Source organism: Geotrypetes seraphini, chromosome 1 (assembly GCF_902459505.1).
Source record: "Geotrypetes seraphini chromosome 1, aGeoSer1.1, whole genome shotgun sequence".
Classification (NCBI taxonomy): Eukaryota; Metazoa; Chordata; class Amphibia; order Gymnophiona; family Dermophiidae; genus Geotrypetes; species Geotrypetes seraphini.
The window spans coordinates 258,540,595-258,556,223 of record NC_047084.1 but is presented as its reverse complement, the minus strand read 5'-3'; the positions used below and the strand labels follow the sequence as shown (position 1 = coordinate 258,556,223).

The following is a 15,629-nucleotide window of genomic DNA, read 5'->3' as shown; positions in this document are numbered from 1 at the left end:
TCTTGGCAGACTATAAGCAGAGTGCTTTGAAATTGCCTTCCTCAGTCATCTTTATCCCTGCCTAAGGCCAGATACTCATTTATTTGTTAGTGGTTGGAGGATGCTGGCACAGACAGATGGATCGAGATTGGGTCCCCTCGATTCCTCCTTTGTTGGAGATGGTGGACACTCAGCTCCGGCGTGGCTCCCCTGTGCTGCCATTGGAACTGTGCTGCATCTGACAGTCACGCTGATGGCTTCCTCCATCTGAAGTCTTCTAGTCCTGATGCCGCTAATGCGGGTGGTTCACCATTCCTTTGCTGTTGGGGGATCATGGTGCTGCTGGCTGGACGTGCCCTTCGCCGCTATTTCCTCCTTCGGTTCTTCGGCGGCCTGGTTCAATCTGTCGAGCCCGCTTGGATGGTGTGCGGCCGAGTGGAGCCAGTGTCAGGAGGGATTCTGCGACCTGCCTCTTCTGCCAGGACCTGCCTGTCTCTTCAGATCCTGCCTTTTCCCACCTCATCGTCGGCGAAGGTTATGTTCTTCAGCCACTTTGGGGCACTGCTGTTGGTTCCTTTCATTATGAAGTCCTGAACCAGGTTAAGGACAGATTTTTCCAGAGACCCCCCTTACTGTCCAATAAGATTGTCCTTTGTTAAATTTGATTTGGGGGGGTCATTTTTGGGTTTTTTCTTGACTTTTTTATTCTCATTTTTCTATTTATTTGATCTCAATTATGCATTTTTTGTGTTGCTTTTATTTTTATTCTTTTGAAATGTACCTTATAGTTATATAGTTTTATACAGGTGCTTTAGTTAGATTGTGAGCCTATTGGACAGATAGGGAAGTTTCCTAGCACCTATTAGATATTTTATTGTTTGTTAATCGCCTTGATTTTTACTATAATTGTTAAGAAATGCGGAATATCAAATAAATTACTAACTGTACTGGCTGAAAGAGGATGGATGACTGAGTTGGCCAAGAGAATGGCTACCTGACAGAAATTCCAGTGTAATATTTAAAGTTAAATTTGCATTTTTTTCTTACCAGCCTCTAACAAGTCAGATTATAATAAAACATATGTATAACAATTTCCTGCTAATCAAATACACTTAAAATATAAACTGCCTGATATTCAAAGCAATTTAAAAAGCCCGGAGAAGCCCCTGGCCATTTAAATTGCTTGTCTGTGGCAAATTGCGAATATTCGGCAGCACTTAACCGGCTAGCAACGCTCAACATTCACGAGTATCGCCTGAGCTGAAACCGAATAATTTGTGGGCATTCCAGGGGTGGAGTTGACACTTATGCAGTTAAGTGCCGATAACTGCATAAGTTGGGCGGTATAAAAAGCAGCCATACCATATGCAGTTCATCTTATGGAGTTAAAGGCTGAATATTGCACTTAACTACATATGTGTTAACAGCCAACATATGACCAGATATTCAATGCCAGTGCCCGGACATGGCCTGGCACTGAATATCCAAGACTACAGCTGACATAAAAATACTGACCGTCACCAGCTTAATATCGACCAGAAAGTATTTCAATACAAATAGACAATAACAATACCACACATTTCATCATGGCTGCACTCTTAAATTACAAACTGTATGTTGCCTGTCTGCCCCACACAAAAAAGGTGTATCTAGAAACTGTCTGCAGATAACCCATGTGTCAGCAGAAATAAATAACTCTTCAGTTGTTTTTCTAAATGAAGCAATGTCTTCCTGTTTCCTGTCAGTCAAAAAGCAGGTCTCATCAATTTAATTAGTGACATTTATACCATACAGGTGCATCCTATACTTGCATGGGCACTCGGGGTAAAGTTTAGCTTTATGATGGTAGAACACCACATTTCAGTTTGGGCAGGTTTATAAAGTGCTATCAAAATTTTGGCTTTACGTGTGCATTCTGTTTTCAAGAGCTTGTCTGCAGAATGGAAAAAAAAACCCCTTTGTAAACAGATCTTGTGTTCTTTTGTCTTATCATTTCTACAAGCTCAGGTTCTCCTTACTGTAGCAGGACTTAAATGTTTGCTCAGTTCTGCTAAATGGCACACACGTACACTGATAAACACTGTCTTAGGTAACAACAAAAGTAAATGATCTTGCTGTCTTTTTTAGGGTGACCAAGATGACAGGTCTTTAAAGCAGTATCGGGCATCCAGTCCTAGTTCTACTGGATCAGTGGGTTATGGCCGCTACACGCCTACATCCCACTCTCCTCAGCATTACAGCAGACCAGGTAATGACCATCAGCTTCACTATATATTTGTTTTCTCTCATCTGCCTAATTTAAAAAAATACAACCATATTTCCAAAGCCCATATAATGTTCTACTCAGTAACTACCGTTATTATGGCCTTTTCATTCCATTTTATCTTTTTAGGCTTTTTTAGGTATATATAAGGTTTAGGTTTTTAGATCTTAACTGACAAACACTGATAAAATACCCCATCCCCCCAAATTTCAAATAAGCATTTATTGAATAAGCACCAGAAAAACACTCCCTAGCATTCTCTCACCGTTTTCCTGGTTAATCTTCTCTGTCCTACATTGTTTTGGGGGCTTTTTTCACCTTTCCATCCGCTAATGGTTGTAAATTTAAAAAATATCACGAGCGTTTTCTTTCTTTTCAAGCATCTACACATGACAAGGATTTGAGACATTTGTTTTCCACATCTCATTCCTATCTCCATTTTAGAAGGCAATTAAAAAATACATTTTTAATAAGTTTATAGGTAATTAGTATTTATCACATTTCATTTTCATGTGAACCACATTGAACTATCTGGTTATGCGGTCTAGAAATTGACTTATTATATTATATTGTATGTGCCACAAACACACATATTTGATACCTTTAGAAAAAGTCCTCAGCAATAGTGCCTGTGGTGCAAAATCACTATAAACACCAATTTTTGTTCTCTGAAAGAACTCCTAATTAATTGGAAAATAAACACCTAAATTAACCTATATATAAAGACAGCTTAAAATCTGAGTACGCAGCTGGGTGCTCAGGGCTTATTTACATGCATAACTAAGGGCCCCTTTTACAAAGCCATGGTAGTGATTCCTGCATGGCAGGTGTGATGCAGCCTATTCAGTTCTTATGGTCTGCATTGCATTTGCCATGACGGGACATGTTATTGCAGCTATGTAAAAAGAGCCCTAAATTAGCAATGACTAATTAACACTAATTTGTAGTTACACATGTATGTGGCTGGCACCTCGTGACTGTCTGCCTTCTATAAACTTGGGACTCTTTTTACAAAGCCGTGCTAATGATTCCCACGCTGCACATGCAACAAAGCCCATTCAAGTTTATCAAGTTTATTTAGTTTCTTTGATTAACTCGCATAGTCCAAATCCAATGCGATTTACATAAGTTCCAAAGTTATGTAAAATATTAAAAACCAACAAACATAACATTCATTCCTTAATACAATAGTACATATAAGGAGGGAAGCGGTAAACAACAAGTAACATAAATACAATTCTAAAAAAATAAAATAAAAAAAACCAACCTAAAAGTAAAAATAAAACCAGGGGAGGATTAAGCCACGAAAGATAGGGGAACAAATACTCGCTTGATTCTATTAGATCATCTTCCTGAAACTATTATAGGTTATGACAGATCTATTGGAAAGCGTCCTTGAATAGCCAGCTCTTTAGTAGACTTTTAAACTTACTAAGTGATTTTTCTTCTCTTATATTGAGTGGAAGTGAATTCCAAATTTGTGGGGCTGTGGCAGAAAAGATCATATCTCTCCTAGAATATATAACTTTTTTAAGGAAGGTACTACTAGCAGGGCTTTATCTTCAGATCTTAAGGATTTTATGGGGGAGTATGGTATTAGATATCTTTCTAGAAATATGGGTGCTTTATTTATTTTTATTTTTTTGATGTTTCAATCATTTTTATTAAACACCACAAAGGTAATACAGAACGCAACAAATCACATTTTCATAACAGAATACAACTCCAATCCCTACCCTCCCAGCCATCCACCCTCCCACCCTCCACCCCACCCAGGCAGCAGCGGTATCAGAAAATCAAATAAAGTAAAAGTAATATAAGAGGTAGACTGATTAATTTTTCCAAATTTGGTTTTGAACGTAAGGAGTGAAAGTCAAACTAAAAGGGTACCAACAGTGATAAAACAATCGTCCAGCTTTGGTCGACATATCCACAATATCTCGTCGTTCCAATAGCATTTGATGTAACATTAATGCTCTCCATTGAGGGATGGTTGGAGGCTGTGGCGAAAGCCACTGCATTAAGATACATTTCCGTCCCAGCAACACAGTTTTTCAAAGGAAGGCTGCACAACCTGGTCTAGGTGGGTGAAAACGAATCTGTAAGGTGAAAAGAAAACTGGGGTGTAGTCTCCAAGAGCAACTCCAAAGCCGCGCCACCCAAGATACCAATTGTTTCCAAAAGGAAGATACCAGGGGGCAAGTCCAGAACATATGTCCAAAAGATGCCATAGGATAAGTACATTTCCCACAACAATGTCCCGCACTGATCCCCATCACATGCGCTCTCCTTGGTGTGCAAAATGCACGCAACAGGAACTTGTAATTTCTCTCTCTCTCCACCGAAGACACGGCAGAGGCATTTCCCAGATGAATACCTTTACGGATCATATCAGCTGAAATAGGCAACTGGAGATCTATTGACCACTTCTGAGCCAAGGTGGAAAAGTCCAAGTCACCAGCACATTCCTTTAACCATTTATGATAAAATCTTAGCGGTATGGGCTCCTGAGCCGTGAGGGAAATCGCCTCCCGCAATCTGTCCTGAACATCCTCTCGTAGCATCGTCGGAGTCAGGGTCTGTAGATAGTGTTGAAGTTGTCGGTACGCAAACCAGTCTGTAGGCAATAGACGAAACTTCGTTTGCAGATCAGTGAAAGAGACAGGAGAACCAGTATGTTGCACAGCCTGTGACACATATTGCAGGCCCGCACTGGACCAACGCCGGAACACTGTAGAATCCAAGCCAGGTAAGAAGTCCCCGTTGCCAGCTATGGGAAGGCAAGGTGTTCTGCATGAAGAAATCTGCAACATCTTACACAACAACTTCCAGGCTTTGCGCATAGCAGGTAAAAGTGGGTGAGACTGCAACTGGGGCAAGTCTGGCAACTGGAGAGCATGCAGAAGATAGCTGAAATGGTATGGCTGAAAATGAAAACATTCGATCTCAGGTAATGAAAAATCTGTAGTATTACAAAACCAATCATGAATGTGGCGTAATTGACATGCAAGGTTAAACCTAGATATACATAAAAGTCCTAACCCCCCCCTGAGCAATTGGAAGCATCAACTTGGCCAAAGAAATCCTAGCTCGTTTACCCTGCCACAAATATGCTGATAAATGAGATCTATGTAGTGATACAGTTAACATAATAGGAAGCATTTGTAATATATATAGCCATTGGGGCAGTATCATCATGTTATAAAGAGCTATACGGCCAGAGAGAGATATAGGGAATTTCCGCCAGCCATGCAACTGACTTGAAGTTCGACGGAGCAAGGGCAAGATATTAGCTGTATAAAGCCGCTTTAGATTTTGGGGAATAATCACTCCTAAATATGTCAAATGAGAGGAGGCCCACTGTAAAGGAAACTCTCCAGGCCAAGTCAGTCGCACCTCGGAGAAGGTAGGAAGCGCCAAAGACTTCTGCCTGTTGAGGACTAGTCCTGAATAAATGTGAAATTCATCCAATATTTCTAATGCTCGCAGCAACGATCTATGAGGATTGCCCAATGCAAGAAAGAGATCGTCTGCAAAGGCTAGTACCCTTAACTTTGAAACACCCTCAGATAAGCCCAGAATCTCATCATCTCTTTGTAAGGTACGTAACAGGGGATCTAAATATAAAAGAAAGAGTAGGGGTGATAGCGGACAGCCCTGTCTTGTCCCCCTACCAATGGAAAAGGAGGGAGATCTTACTCCATTGACCAACACCGAGGCCGTTGGTCCAATGTATAACGCCTGTACCGATGTCAAATAACTGACGGGAATCCCCATGTATTGCAAAACCTGAAATAAGTAGTGCCAATGAACCTTATCAAAGGCTTTTGCCGCATCTAACCCAACAAGCAGACCAGGACAGTGCTCCAGTTGCGCACGGGAAAAACCTAAAAGAATCCGTCTAACATTAAGTACGGATTGTCGATTCCGAACAAACCCCACCTGCTCAGGTACAATAATAGAAGGCAGAATGGGTGCTAACCGATCGGCCAAAATTCTAGCAAATATTTTAATATCAACATTCAGTAATGATATCGGTCGATAGGATTCTATGTCAGCTGGAGGTTTAGATGGTTTCGGAATTAATGTAATCAGGGCATCATTAGAATAACGGGGGAATACCCCTTGTTCCTGAATAGTCAAGTAGTAGTCTAAAAGAGAGCCGCCTATGGAGAAGGATAAGATCTTGTAAAACTCTGGTGAGTAACCGTCCGGTCCCGGTGCCGTGCAAGGCCTCAATTTCTGTATTGCCTGCAACACCTCCTGCAAATGTAAAGGCCTATCTAACTTGGATATCTGGGTCGCCGTCAGGCGGGGTAACCCCGCATCCTCCAGGTAATCACATACATCGGGACCCGTGTAAGGACCTGGGGACGCGTAAAAGGCCTCAAAATAATTCCGAAAGCCAGCCGAGATATCCGCCGAAGATGTTAAAGTCTTCCCCGAGCTCTCCTGTATCATAGATACGTATCTAGATCCCTTCAAACTTTTAGTTATAGACGCTAGTAATTTCCCGGCTTTATTACCATATTTGTGAAAATGGAATTTATGATAAAACAACAGTTTCTTAGTACGTTCATGAATAAGAGAGTTTAACGCTACCAACACCACCTTATACGCCTCACTATTAGCCTCTGAAGGATCTCGCAATAGTTCCCGTTTCAACAACACTAACTGTTGTTCAAGCTGTACTATGCGATGTGCTATTCGACGAGTTCTAGTAGCGACATAGGCGATGATATCTCCCCGTAATACCGCTTTAGCTGCATCCCAGAACAAGGTTGGTTGGTCTACGTGTTGGGCATTGTTAGAGCAATAAGCCTCCCACTTCTCAATCAAGAATTTCTGAAAATGGGCATCTTTATGTAAATAGGAGGGAAATCTCCAACCAGACCCCGGGCCTATTGGGCCACCCAGTGCTACATCAATCCAAATCATGTTGTGATCCGATATTTCAAGGGGGCCTATCGTGGACTCAGAGACCCGAGCAAACAATGTTTCCGAGATTAAGGTGTAATCAAGCCTAGAAAAGGAGCCATGCGCTCTAGACTGGTGGGTATAATCTCGTTCGGTAGGATGAAGCAATCTCCAGGGGTCCACCAACCCCAAAGCTCGACAAAGATAAGGAATACCCCTAGTCTGCTTCACCGTCACCACTCCAGATGACCCAGAGCGGTCCATATTTGGGTTTAGTACTTGATTCAGGTCGCCCACCAAAATTAATGGGCAATCGGAATCTTGCAAACATATATTAACCAAATTTTGAAAAAAGGGATGCTGATAACCATTAGGGCCATATCCCACTAATAGTCTAAAAGTCCCACCAGGTCCCACCACTCTCACCAAAAGGTAACGGCCCTGGGGGTCACGTCGTAAGACCTGTACTTTACATGAGAAGCCCTTTCGAATCAGTATGGCCACCCTCTTCCCGGGTGAGGATGCGTAGTATAGGTCTCCAACCCAACCTCTCTGAAGTTTCTGATGTTCAAGATCAGTAAGCCTAGTCTCCTGTAGGCAAGCTATGTCTGCAGAATGATGTTTCAATTGTGATAATATTTTTGTGCATTTTGCAGGGGATGTAATTCCCGATACATTCCAGGAAAGTATACGTATCTTTCGGTCACCCATAGGAACTCTCACCCCGCATGTCAAAGCAAATAAGCCACCTAAATTTAAGTGTCCCAGGGCGCCCAGCCTCACCCCAAGACATCTCAATCACACACCAGTCAACCCATCCACTCAGCTGTGTAGAAATCAACTTGAAACAGAAAGCATTATAGAACATAAAATAACAATACCATACCGCTGCTGCCCCCAAATAATCCCTTACCCCCCTGTGCCCCCCAACAAACCCAAGAACCCCCATCCCGTGGGAGAAATGTAGGTCACAAAAGATATCTCCCCCAGGGCCACCCTGACCATCAAAATATCGTGCCCTCAAAAGGGGGCCAATGAGACACCCTTCCCTCGAGTGTGTGCAGCCACTAGTGTCTCAAATCATCAACAAACCCCTCTAGGTGTGTCTCAAATCAAGCAGTCAATCCGCTCCAGAACCGGGGCTCGCTAGTTGCTTTATATATTCATCTGCTGCCTCCGGGGTCTGAAAAGATTTCCAGACTCCATTACATTGAATCCTCAGTATGGCCGGATAATTAAATTGAAAGCGTTGTTTCAGTTCAGATAGTCATGCACAGAGAGGGTAATAAGGTCTCCTCCGCTCCTGTAGAGCCACATAAAAATCTTGACTAAGGCGGACCGGGTTTCCATCATATTTTAATCCATCTTTCCTGGCTCGGTACTGTTGCAGTAATTCCACCTTATGTCAAAAATTTAAGAGTTTCAAGATGACCACTCGCGGGCGTGTTTCCAAACCAGGTCGGGGGCCCAAACGATGCGCCCGCTCCAGGCGTAAAGGCCCCACAGAGGGCTGCAGAGGGAATTCATCTTGCAGCCAACTTTCCAACCTCTCCAGCAATAATCGCTCAGGCAGCGTTTCAGGGATACCCATCAGGCGCAGGTTAGAGCGACGAGATCGATTCTCCAGATCGTCGAGTTTTTCAGCCTGAGCTCTAACCTGCACCTGCAGCGCGCCAAGATCTGTGCCACGCACCGCAGAGGAGTCCTCCAGGTCAGACACTCTCTTTTCTAGCTCTGTTGTGCGAGCTGCGGCTGCAGCTAGCAGTGTCTCGATGTTAGTGATTTGAGTAGTAAGCGATTCTATTTTGGACCCCAGTACTTGTGCCAGTGCTGCTTTAATATCGCTCAGTGCCGATTCAGTGATATTGGAGATCGCCGCTGCGGGGCTCGTCGCCATCTTGGGATCCACAGGCCGCGCTCGCTCGCGTTCTTTTCGCGCTGATTTTGTCTGCATGGATTCCTGAGACCTTGTTAAATAACGGTCCATATAATAATGATAGCTTACAGGGCACCACTCTCGCGGTGAAGATCGGGAAAGCGTCTCAAATGTGCAAAGTTAGGCAGGGCAGCCCCGGAGCGAACGAGGAGACGTCTTCACTCGTTCCTGACATCACGTGACCTCCTCTGGGGGCTTTATTTATAAGTATTTTATGTGTGAGTAAAGCTATTTTGTAAACAATTCTGTAGTTTACTGGTAGCCAGTGTTCCTCCTTTAGAAGTGGTGTAACATGATCAAATTTTTTTCTTTTTCTTAATTAGTTTTATAGCAGTGTTTTATAGAATTTGTATTCTACGTATCTCTTTTAAAGCAGTCCCTTTATAAAGGGCATTGCAATAGTCGATTTTTTATATTACTAATGAGTGTATTAATGTATTTAATGCTGCTTCGTCCAGGAAAGCCGATAATGATCTGAACAGTGCTGCCGGAATCCCGTTTGGTGTGGGTGTAGTGCTCTCGTTTTCTCAAAAAATTCAGAAACTTGGTTAAATACTATTTTTTCAGTCATTTTAGCTATGAATGATATTTTTGCTATAGGGCGGTAATTTTTAGGATCATCTAGATTCCCCTTTGCATCTTTCGGTATAGGATGAATGGTAGCATTTTTTTCATTTATTGAGAATGGTCCCATTCTCTAGGGAAGTTGAGATTAGTTGATGTATATATTTACCAAATATATTTTAAAAAATTTTCAGAATACATGGAGGAAGTAAATCTTCTTTAATGAAGCAAACAGATTTTTCAAGTACTGTACTGATGGTAGAGAAAAATGGGAACATTTTGACATTGGGATATGGGAACCTATAGATATATAATCTGTTTCTAGGTCTAAATTGTTTACAAATGTCTGTCTTATCCCTTGAATTTTTTCTAGAAAGAAATTTGCCAGATCTTGTGCTGTAAGGGTGCTGATTGCTCCTTGTATGGTTCGTGATTTAAAGGTTGTTAAAGATTTTAAAATATTAAATAAGGTTGCAGAATTTTATGGGCTTCATCACATGGGAATCACTAGCATTTACAACATTGATATGGCGTGGAGTGGAGGAGGGGCCTAGTGGTTGGAACTGCTGCCTTAGCACTCTGAGGTTGTGAGTTCGATCCTAGCTTGCTCCTTGTGACTTTGGGCAAGTCATTTAGGACCAGATTATATAAATAACACCTATTTACACCTAAATTCTAGGCATCACTTGGCACAGTTGTCAATGAACCATCAGGTGCCATTTATTGAATCCCACCTAGATGTGATTAGGCATCCTGGAGGTAGGTGCTGGTATATTAGGCCAGGTTTTATGAGGCCTAATTTCCAGCACCTAACTTGGATGCCTAGCAATGTCTAAGTCAGTCACGCCTATTCTTCCCCCCCAACCGCATCTAATATTTAATTAGTTAACTTCAGGGGCACAGTCATTTACCATGTCATTTAAGCCAATTGATTTAATTTAGGTTAGGCACAGATTTTATGCCGTTAAATCAAAAAGTAAAGACGAAATACATTTAATGGCTTTAATACAAGTAACTGTGAGCAATTGAACATATCACTTTTCCACATATTCCCCATGCAAGAAAATGCATTTGTTGTTTCATTCAACTAGCTTCTGCATTCCCTCAGAGAAGAAGTTTTTTGGCTACTCCTGAAGCTGGGTGAGAACTGCTTCCTTTACTTCATCATCAAAGGTGAATCTGCAATCTCGTAGTGTTTCCTTCAGTGGACCTAAGATGTGATAATCGCTAGGCGCCAGGTCCAGGCTGTAAAGAGGATGTGGAAGACATTCGAACCCATCCATCCTCCCTGTCAGTGTGCTCTTATGTGCGCAATGTTGATGGGCGACCAGAACGACCTTCGTTGGTTACACCTATTCTTCCCACTTTAAACCTTTTTATCCACTAATAAATATTTTGTTGATTCATAATGCTATGTCCATGTTGAGTCAATATCCAACAGCAAATTTCCACAGGTTTCACTCCCTCTGCCCAAAGAAAGCGCACTACTGCAAGTTGTGCTTTAATGGTGCAATCTTGCAATGGAGCATCCGTGTTCCTGACCTCGTGGCTGCCACACAACTAAAATCCAAGCGCTGCACTGTGCATGGATGAACTATCCAACAGGCAATGTACGATTACATAGAAACATGATGACAGATAAAGGCCAAATGGCCCATCTAGTCAACCCATCCGTAGTAACCATTATCTCTTTCTCTCTCTGAGAGATCCCACATGCCTATCCTATGCCTTCTTGAATTCAGACACTGTCTCTGTCTCCACCACTTCTTCCAAGAGACTTCCACGCATCTACCACCCTTTCTGTAAAAAAGTATTTCCTTTGATTACTCCGCAGCCTGTCACCTCTTAACTTCATCCTATGCCCTCTCGTTCCAGAGCTTCCTTTTAATTGAGACTCGATTCATGCGCATTTACACCACGTAGGTATTTAAACGTCTCTATCATATCTCCCCTCTTTCGCTTTTAGAGAATGACATGGGGAAAAAATTTGTCCCTTATTAACTCAAAACAAGCCCCACACGGACAAACGATACACACACTCAACAACACTACAAGGCCTTAAATATACAACCAACAGCATTCACACTCCCCAAAAGAAAAAGAAAAGAAGTGAAGAAAAAGGCCTCAGTTCAGCTTCATCTGGCCTAAAAAACTCCACTCCTACAGAAGCTGTTTATCTGTTTATATGTAAATGCTGAAAAATAGTCCAAAAACAAGGCAACTAAAGTAGCCTGCCAGGTGGTATCAAACAGCACGCCTAATACAAATGAAAATCAGTGGGTGAATGTAACAAAAGGCAGTACTAAGTTCTAGTGGAAAAAATTTGTCCCCATCCCCGCAGCCACCGTCCCTGCCACCGCCCAGTCCTCGCGACCACTGTCCCCGCTCCATCCCCACGACCACTGTCACCGCCCCGTCTCCGCAGCATCCATACAAGCCTCAGTACTGCAATATTTAGCTTATTCCTTTCTTATAAATCAAAGTTCTGGCTGCTGAACTAGAGAAAGAGATGTTCAGCTGGCAAGTCTTTGTTTATAAATTTTTATCAATACAACTAATATACTACTTTATCCTAAAGCAAAAAAAAAAAAGAAAATAAATATAATTTTTTTTCTACCTTTGTTGTCTGGTTTCTGCTTTCCTCTCCTTCTCCTCATTCAATTCCTTCCATCCACTGTCTGCCTTCTCTCTGCGTCTTCCATTTGCTCTGTTACTGTGCCTCTCCCTTCCATCTCTCCCTCTACACACCCCCAATTAGTCTGGCACCCATCTTTTTCCCTCCACTCCCCCCAAAGTCTGGCATCTCTGTCTTCTTCCCTTCCAGTGTCTTTTCCCCACTCTCTCTTCCCCATTTCCCTTCAGCGTCTTCTCCCCACTCTCTCTTCCACATTTCCCTTCAGCGTCTGTTCTTCTCCACCCCCCTTCAGCATCTGTTCCATTCCTTTCCACCACCACCCTTCCCTCTCACCACCCCATTCAGCATCTGTTCCTTTCCACCGCCCTTCAGCACCCCTTGCGTGGTCCGAGCATCTCCGTCCCTCTTACCTTTGTGGCACAAAGGTAGCACAAAACACATGCAGCTCACAGATGCCTATAATTCAGGGGCTTTTGAATTTTGTAATTTTTTAATGTCAAATTTTATCATGAGTCACAGCCAGAAACACATGACTGAAATGCGATTTTCACAGTACTGGTACCTCCGGAGCGGTTGGTGATTTATGGTTGCCAAAAGCCGGCACTGCACTTAGGGAATCACACGACGATGATAGAGAATTGCGGACTCCTTTGAATATTGATGAGCCCATTTTACTACCATTTTAATATTAATTAGCTCGTTATACTACATTTACATGGCAGAGTCAGAGGCTGCTAGAAAGCTCAGAAAAGACCACGGTGAGTCGTTTTGAGGATCGGCTGCTAAAATACATGCATACTAAACCGGCTGGAACAGGTATAATAGCTACCATCGTTAAGGGCATGGTAAGTTTTGAGAATCTTCCTCTCAGTCCACTAAACAAACAGCCTGGCTAAAGTTAGGACAGTAAAAAGGCTGTCTTAATTCTGACCAAACTATACTAAATATTCAGCGCCAGCTGGTTTTCAGATACCGGCTTAGGAGAGCTATAAAAACTACTCTTCTCAGTGAACATGTCATATCTCAAGTACAGTAAGCTGTTATTTTATTCAGCTGTTATTTATCAACTGTACTTTCAAAATAAATGTTCTAGCTTTTAATATGGAATCAGCCTTGAACTTTGCAGTAAAGGTGGAATAGAAGAGATGGATAGAAATGTAGAATGCAGGGCTGAATATCTGAAGACTAAATATTGGGGGAGTATTTTTATTTTCTGACATTCTTTATATTTCCAAATACTAAAATGTTTCCAAATTTAGATAGAAATTTATAATAGCAGGATAGCAGGATGATCCCTCAAGGGATTCACATGCCAGAGACACACAAAAAAATGTATTTCTCTTGGTCCTTTCCCTTCTTTGCTCATCACAGTTTAGTTTGGTTATATTTGATCCACTGTCTTTCTTGGTGGACAGATCAAAGCAGTTTGGAAAACATAAAACATGAGCAAAGGAAAAGAATTTCAATTGCAATAGGAAAGCAACTTCCATAGCAGGGGAAAGAAAGCTACAAAAAGAAAAAGGGAAATAAGAGAATAAGAGTTGATCCACAGACCCCCCCCCCCCCCCCAGGCTCTCAAAGGCCAGAGGGAATAAATGTGTCTTTAATGAAACTTTAAAGTGCTTAATGGACACTTCAGCCCTTAAATTTAGAGGACAATGGTTCCAACTGAAGGACACTAAGACAAAAATGCGCTATATCATGTGGATTCTAATCAGGCAGAAATGTAGTTACACTTCCCCCTCCCTATTCGCGGTTTCAATTATCCACAATTTTTTTTTGGGGGGGAGGGGGGAAAGTATAGTTCAGCATTTCACAGATTACTCCTTACCTGGTGGTCTAGCAGGCTTTCAGGGCAGGAGCAATCTTCCTACACTCTTTCCCCGTGTAGATCGCCAATAGGAAATGGCTGCCGTGAGCTCCCGTCGTAATCTCGAGAGATTACAGGAACTCACGGCAGTCATTTCCTATTGGTGATCTGCACGGGGCAGGAGCGTAGGAAGTTCGCTCCTGCCCCCAAAGCACGCTAGACCACTAGGTGATGCCGGGGGGAAGGCAGAAGGGAGACGCGGGGTAGGTCAGAGCCGGATGAGAAGTTATTTGCGGTTTTTCACACTTCACAGTCCGGCTCACCGAGGGAGAAGTGTATTCTGTACCCTTGTGTGCAGTTTTTTGGAACACTCCTGCCTTGCCACATAAGCTACACTTCCTTTTGAGTCACATGTTAGGAAATTTAAGCACATGGGTTATAGAATAATGCATGGGCAGATGTGGTGCAAATTTTAACTTATACCAATTACCTGCAATAATTAACATTAATTTATTGCAATTAATTGGCTGTTTAGTTAATTAATTTGCATATGGATCTAGGATCTTCATTCAGATGTCCATTCAGACACTATATACTCGAATAGAATCCAGGGAATTATATTACATTCCGAGAAGTTTGTGTTTAAAAGTTTTAAATGTTGCACCTACATAGTCAGGCTTAGTCTTAACATGTTTAAGTAAATCTGCATTACTGCAATGATCTTTATGAGTCCCACACAGATAGCACAGATTTTTGAAAAAAATGAAACAGGGTACAATAGATCATTAAGATTTTTTTTTCCCTTCCCCCCAAAATGGAGTTTGGAAATGGGCAAATTAATATTTTGAGGAATGTTACTGATATTTAAAATATGCTTAGAAACTGTACATGGAAAGCCCTGTCTAGAGATATCAGATTGAGTTTTATCATCCTATCCAGTGATATCTGGAAATCATGTTTGAAATTTTATCCCAGGACAAGCAGGCAGCATATTCTTAACACATGGGTGACGTCACCGACGGAGCCCTCGGTACGGACCTTTTTAACTAGAAGTTTCTAGTTGGCCGCACCGCGCGTGCGCGAGTGCCTTCCCGCCCGACGGAGGAGTGCGTGGTCCCCAGTTTCTTCGTTTCCGCGGAGCGAAGAAGACGCGTGTATTTTTTCAACGGCCGTTGAAATCACTTTTTCGCCTTCCCGCTCGCGTTTTTTTCCTAATTTTTTCTCTCTTTACCTTCGGGTTTACTTTTTCTTTGATTTGCAAAAAAAAAAAAAAACTTTCATTTTTCCTTTTTCTTTCGTTTTTGCCCCGGCGGGGCCTGTTGCCATTATACAGGCCTCGGACTTCGATTTTGCGGAGGCTATCTTCCCCTTCATGCCCCCGCAGGTCGGTTTTAAGAAGTGCCAGCGGTGTGCACGCCCGATCTCCGTTTCTGACCCACACAATTGGTGTTTGCAGTGTCTGGGTCCGGAGCATCGGGCAGACTCCTGCACCCGCTGTGCCACTCTGCAAAAACGAACGCTTAAA

At 42.4% G+C, this 15,629-nt stretch overlaps 1 protein-coding gene across 6 annotated transcripts in view; it reads left to right on the top strand.

The window, feature by feature from the left end:
- The window catches only part of ABLIM2 (actin binding LIM protein family member 2), a 337,722-nt gene that overhangs the window by 157,638 nt on the left and 164,455 nt on the right, over positions 1-15,629 (top strand). For all 6 annotated transcript variants that reach the window (XM_033950058.1, XM_033950066.1, XM_033950046.1 and 3 more), the window contains exon 11: positions 2,107-2,227. In XM_033950058.1, the coding sequence (XP_033805949.1) occupies positions 2,107-2,227 (121 nt within the window). The remainder of the gene's footprint in view (positions 1-2,106; positions 2,228-15,629) is intronic.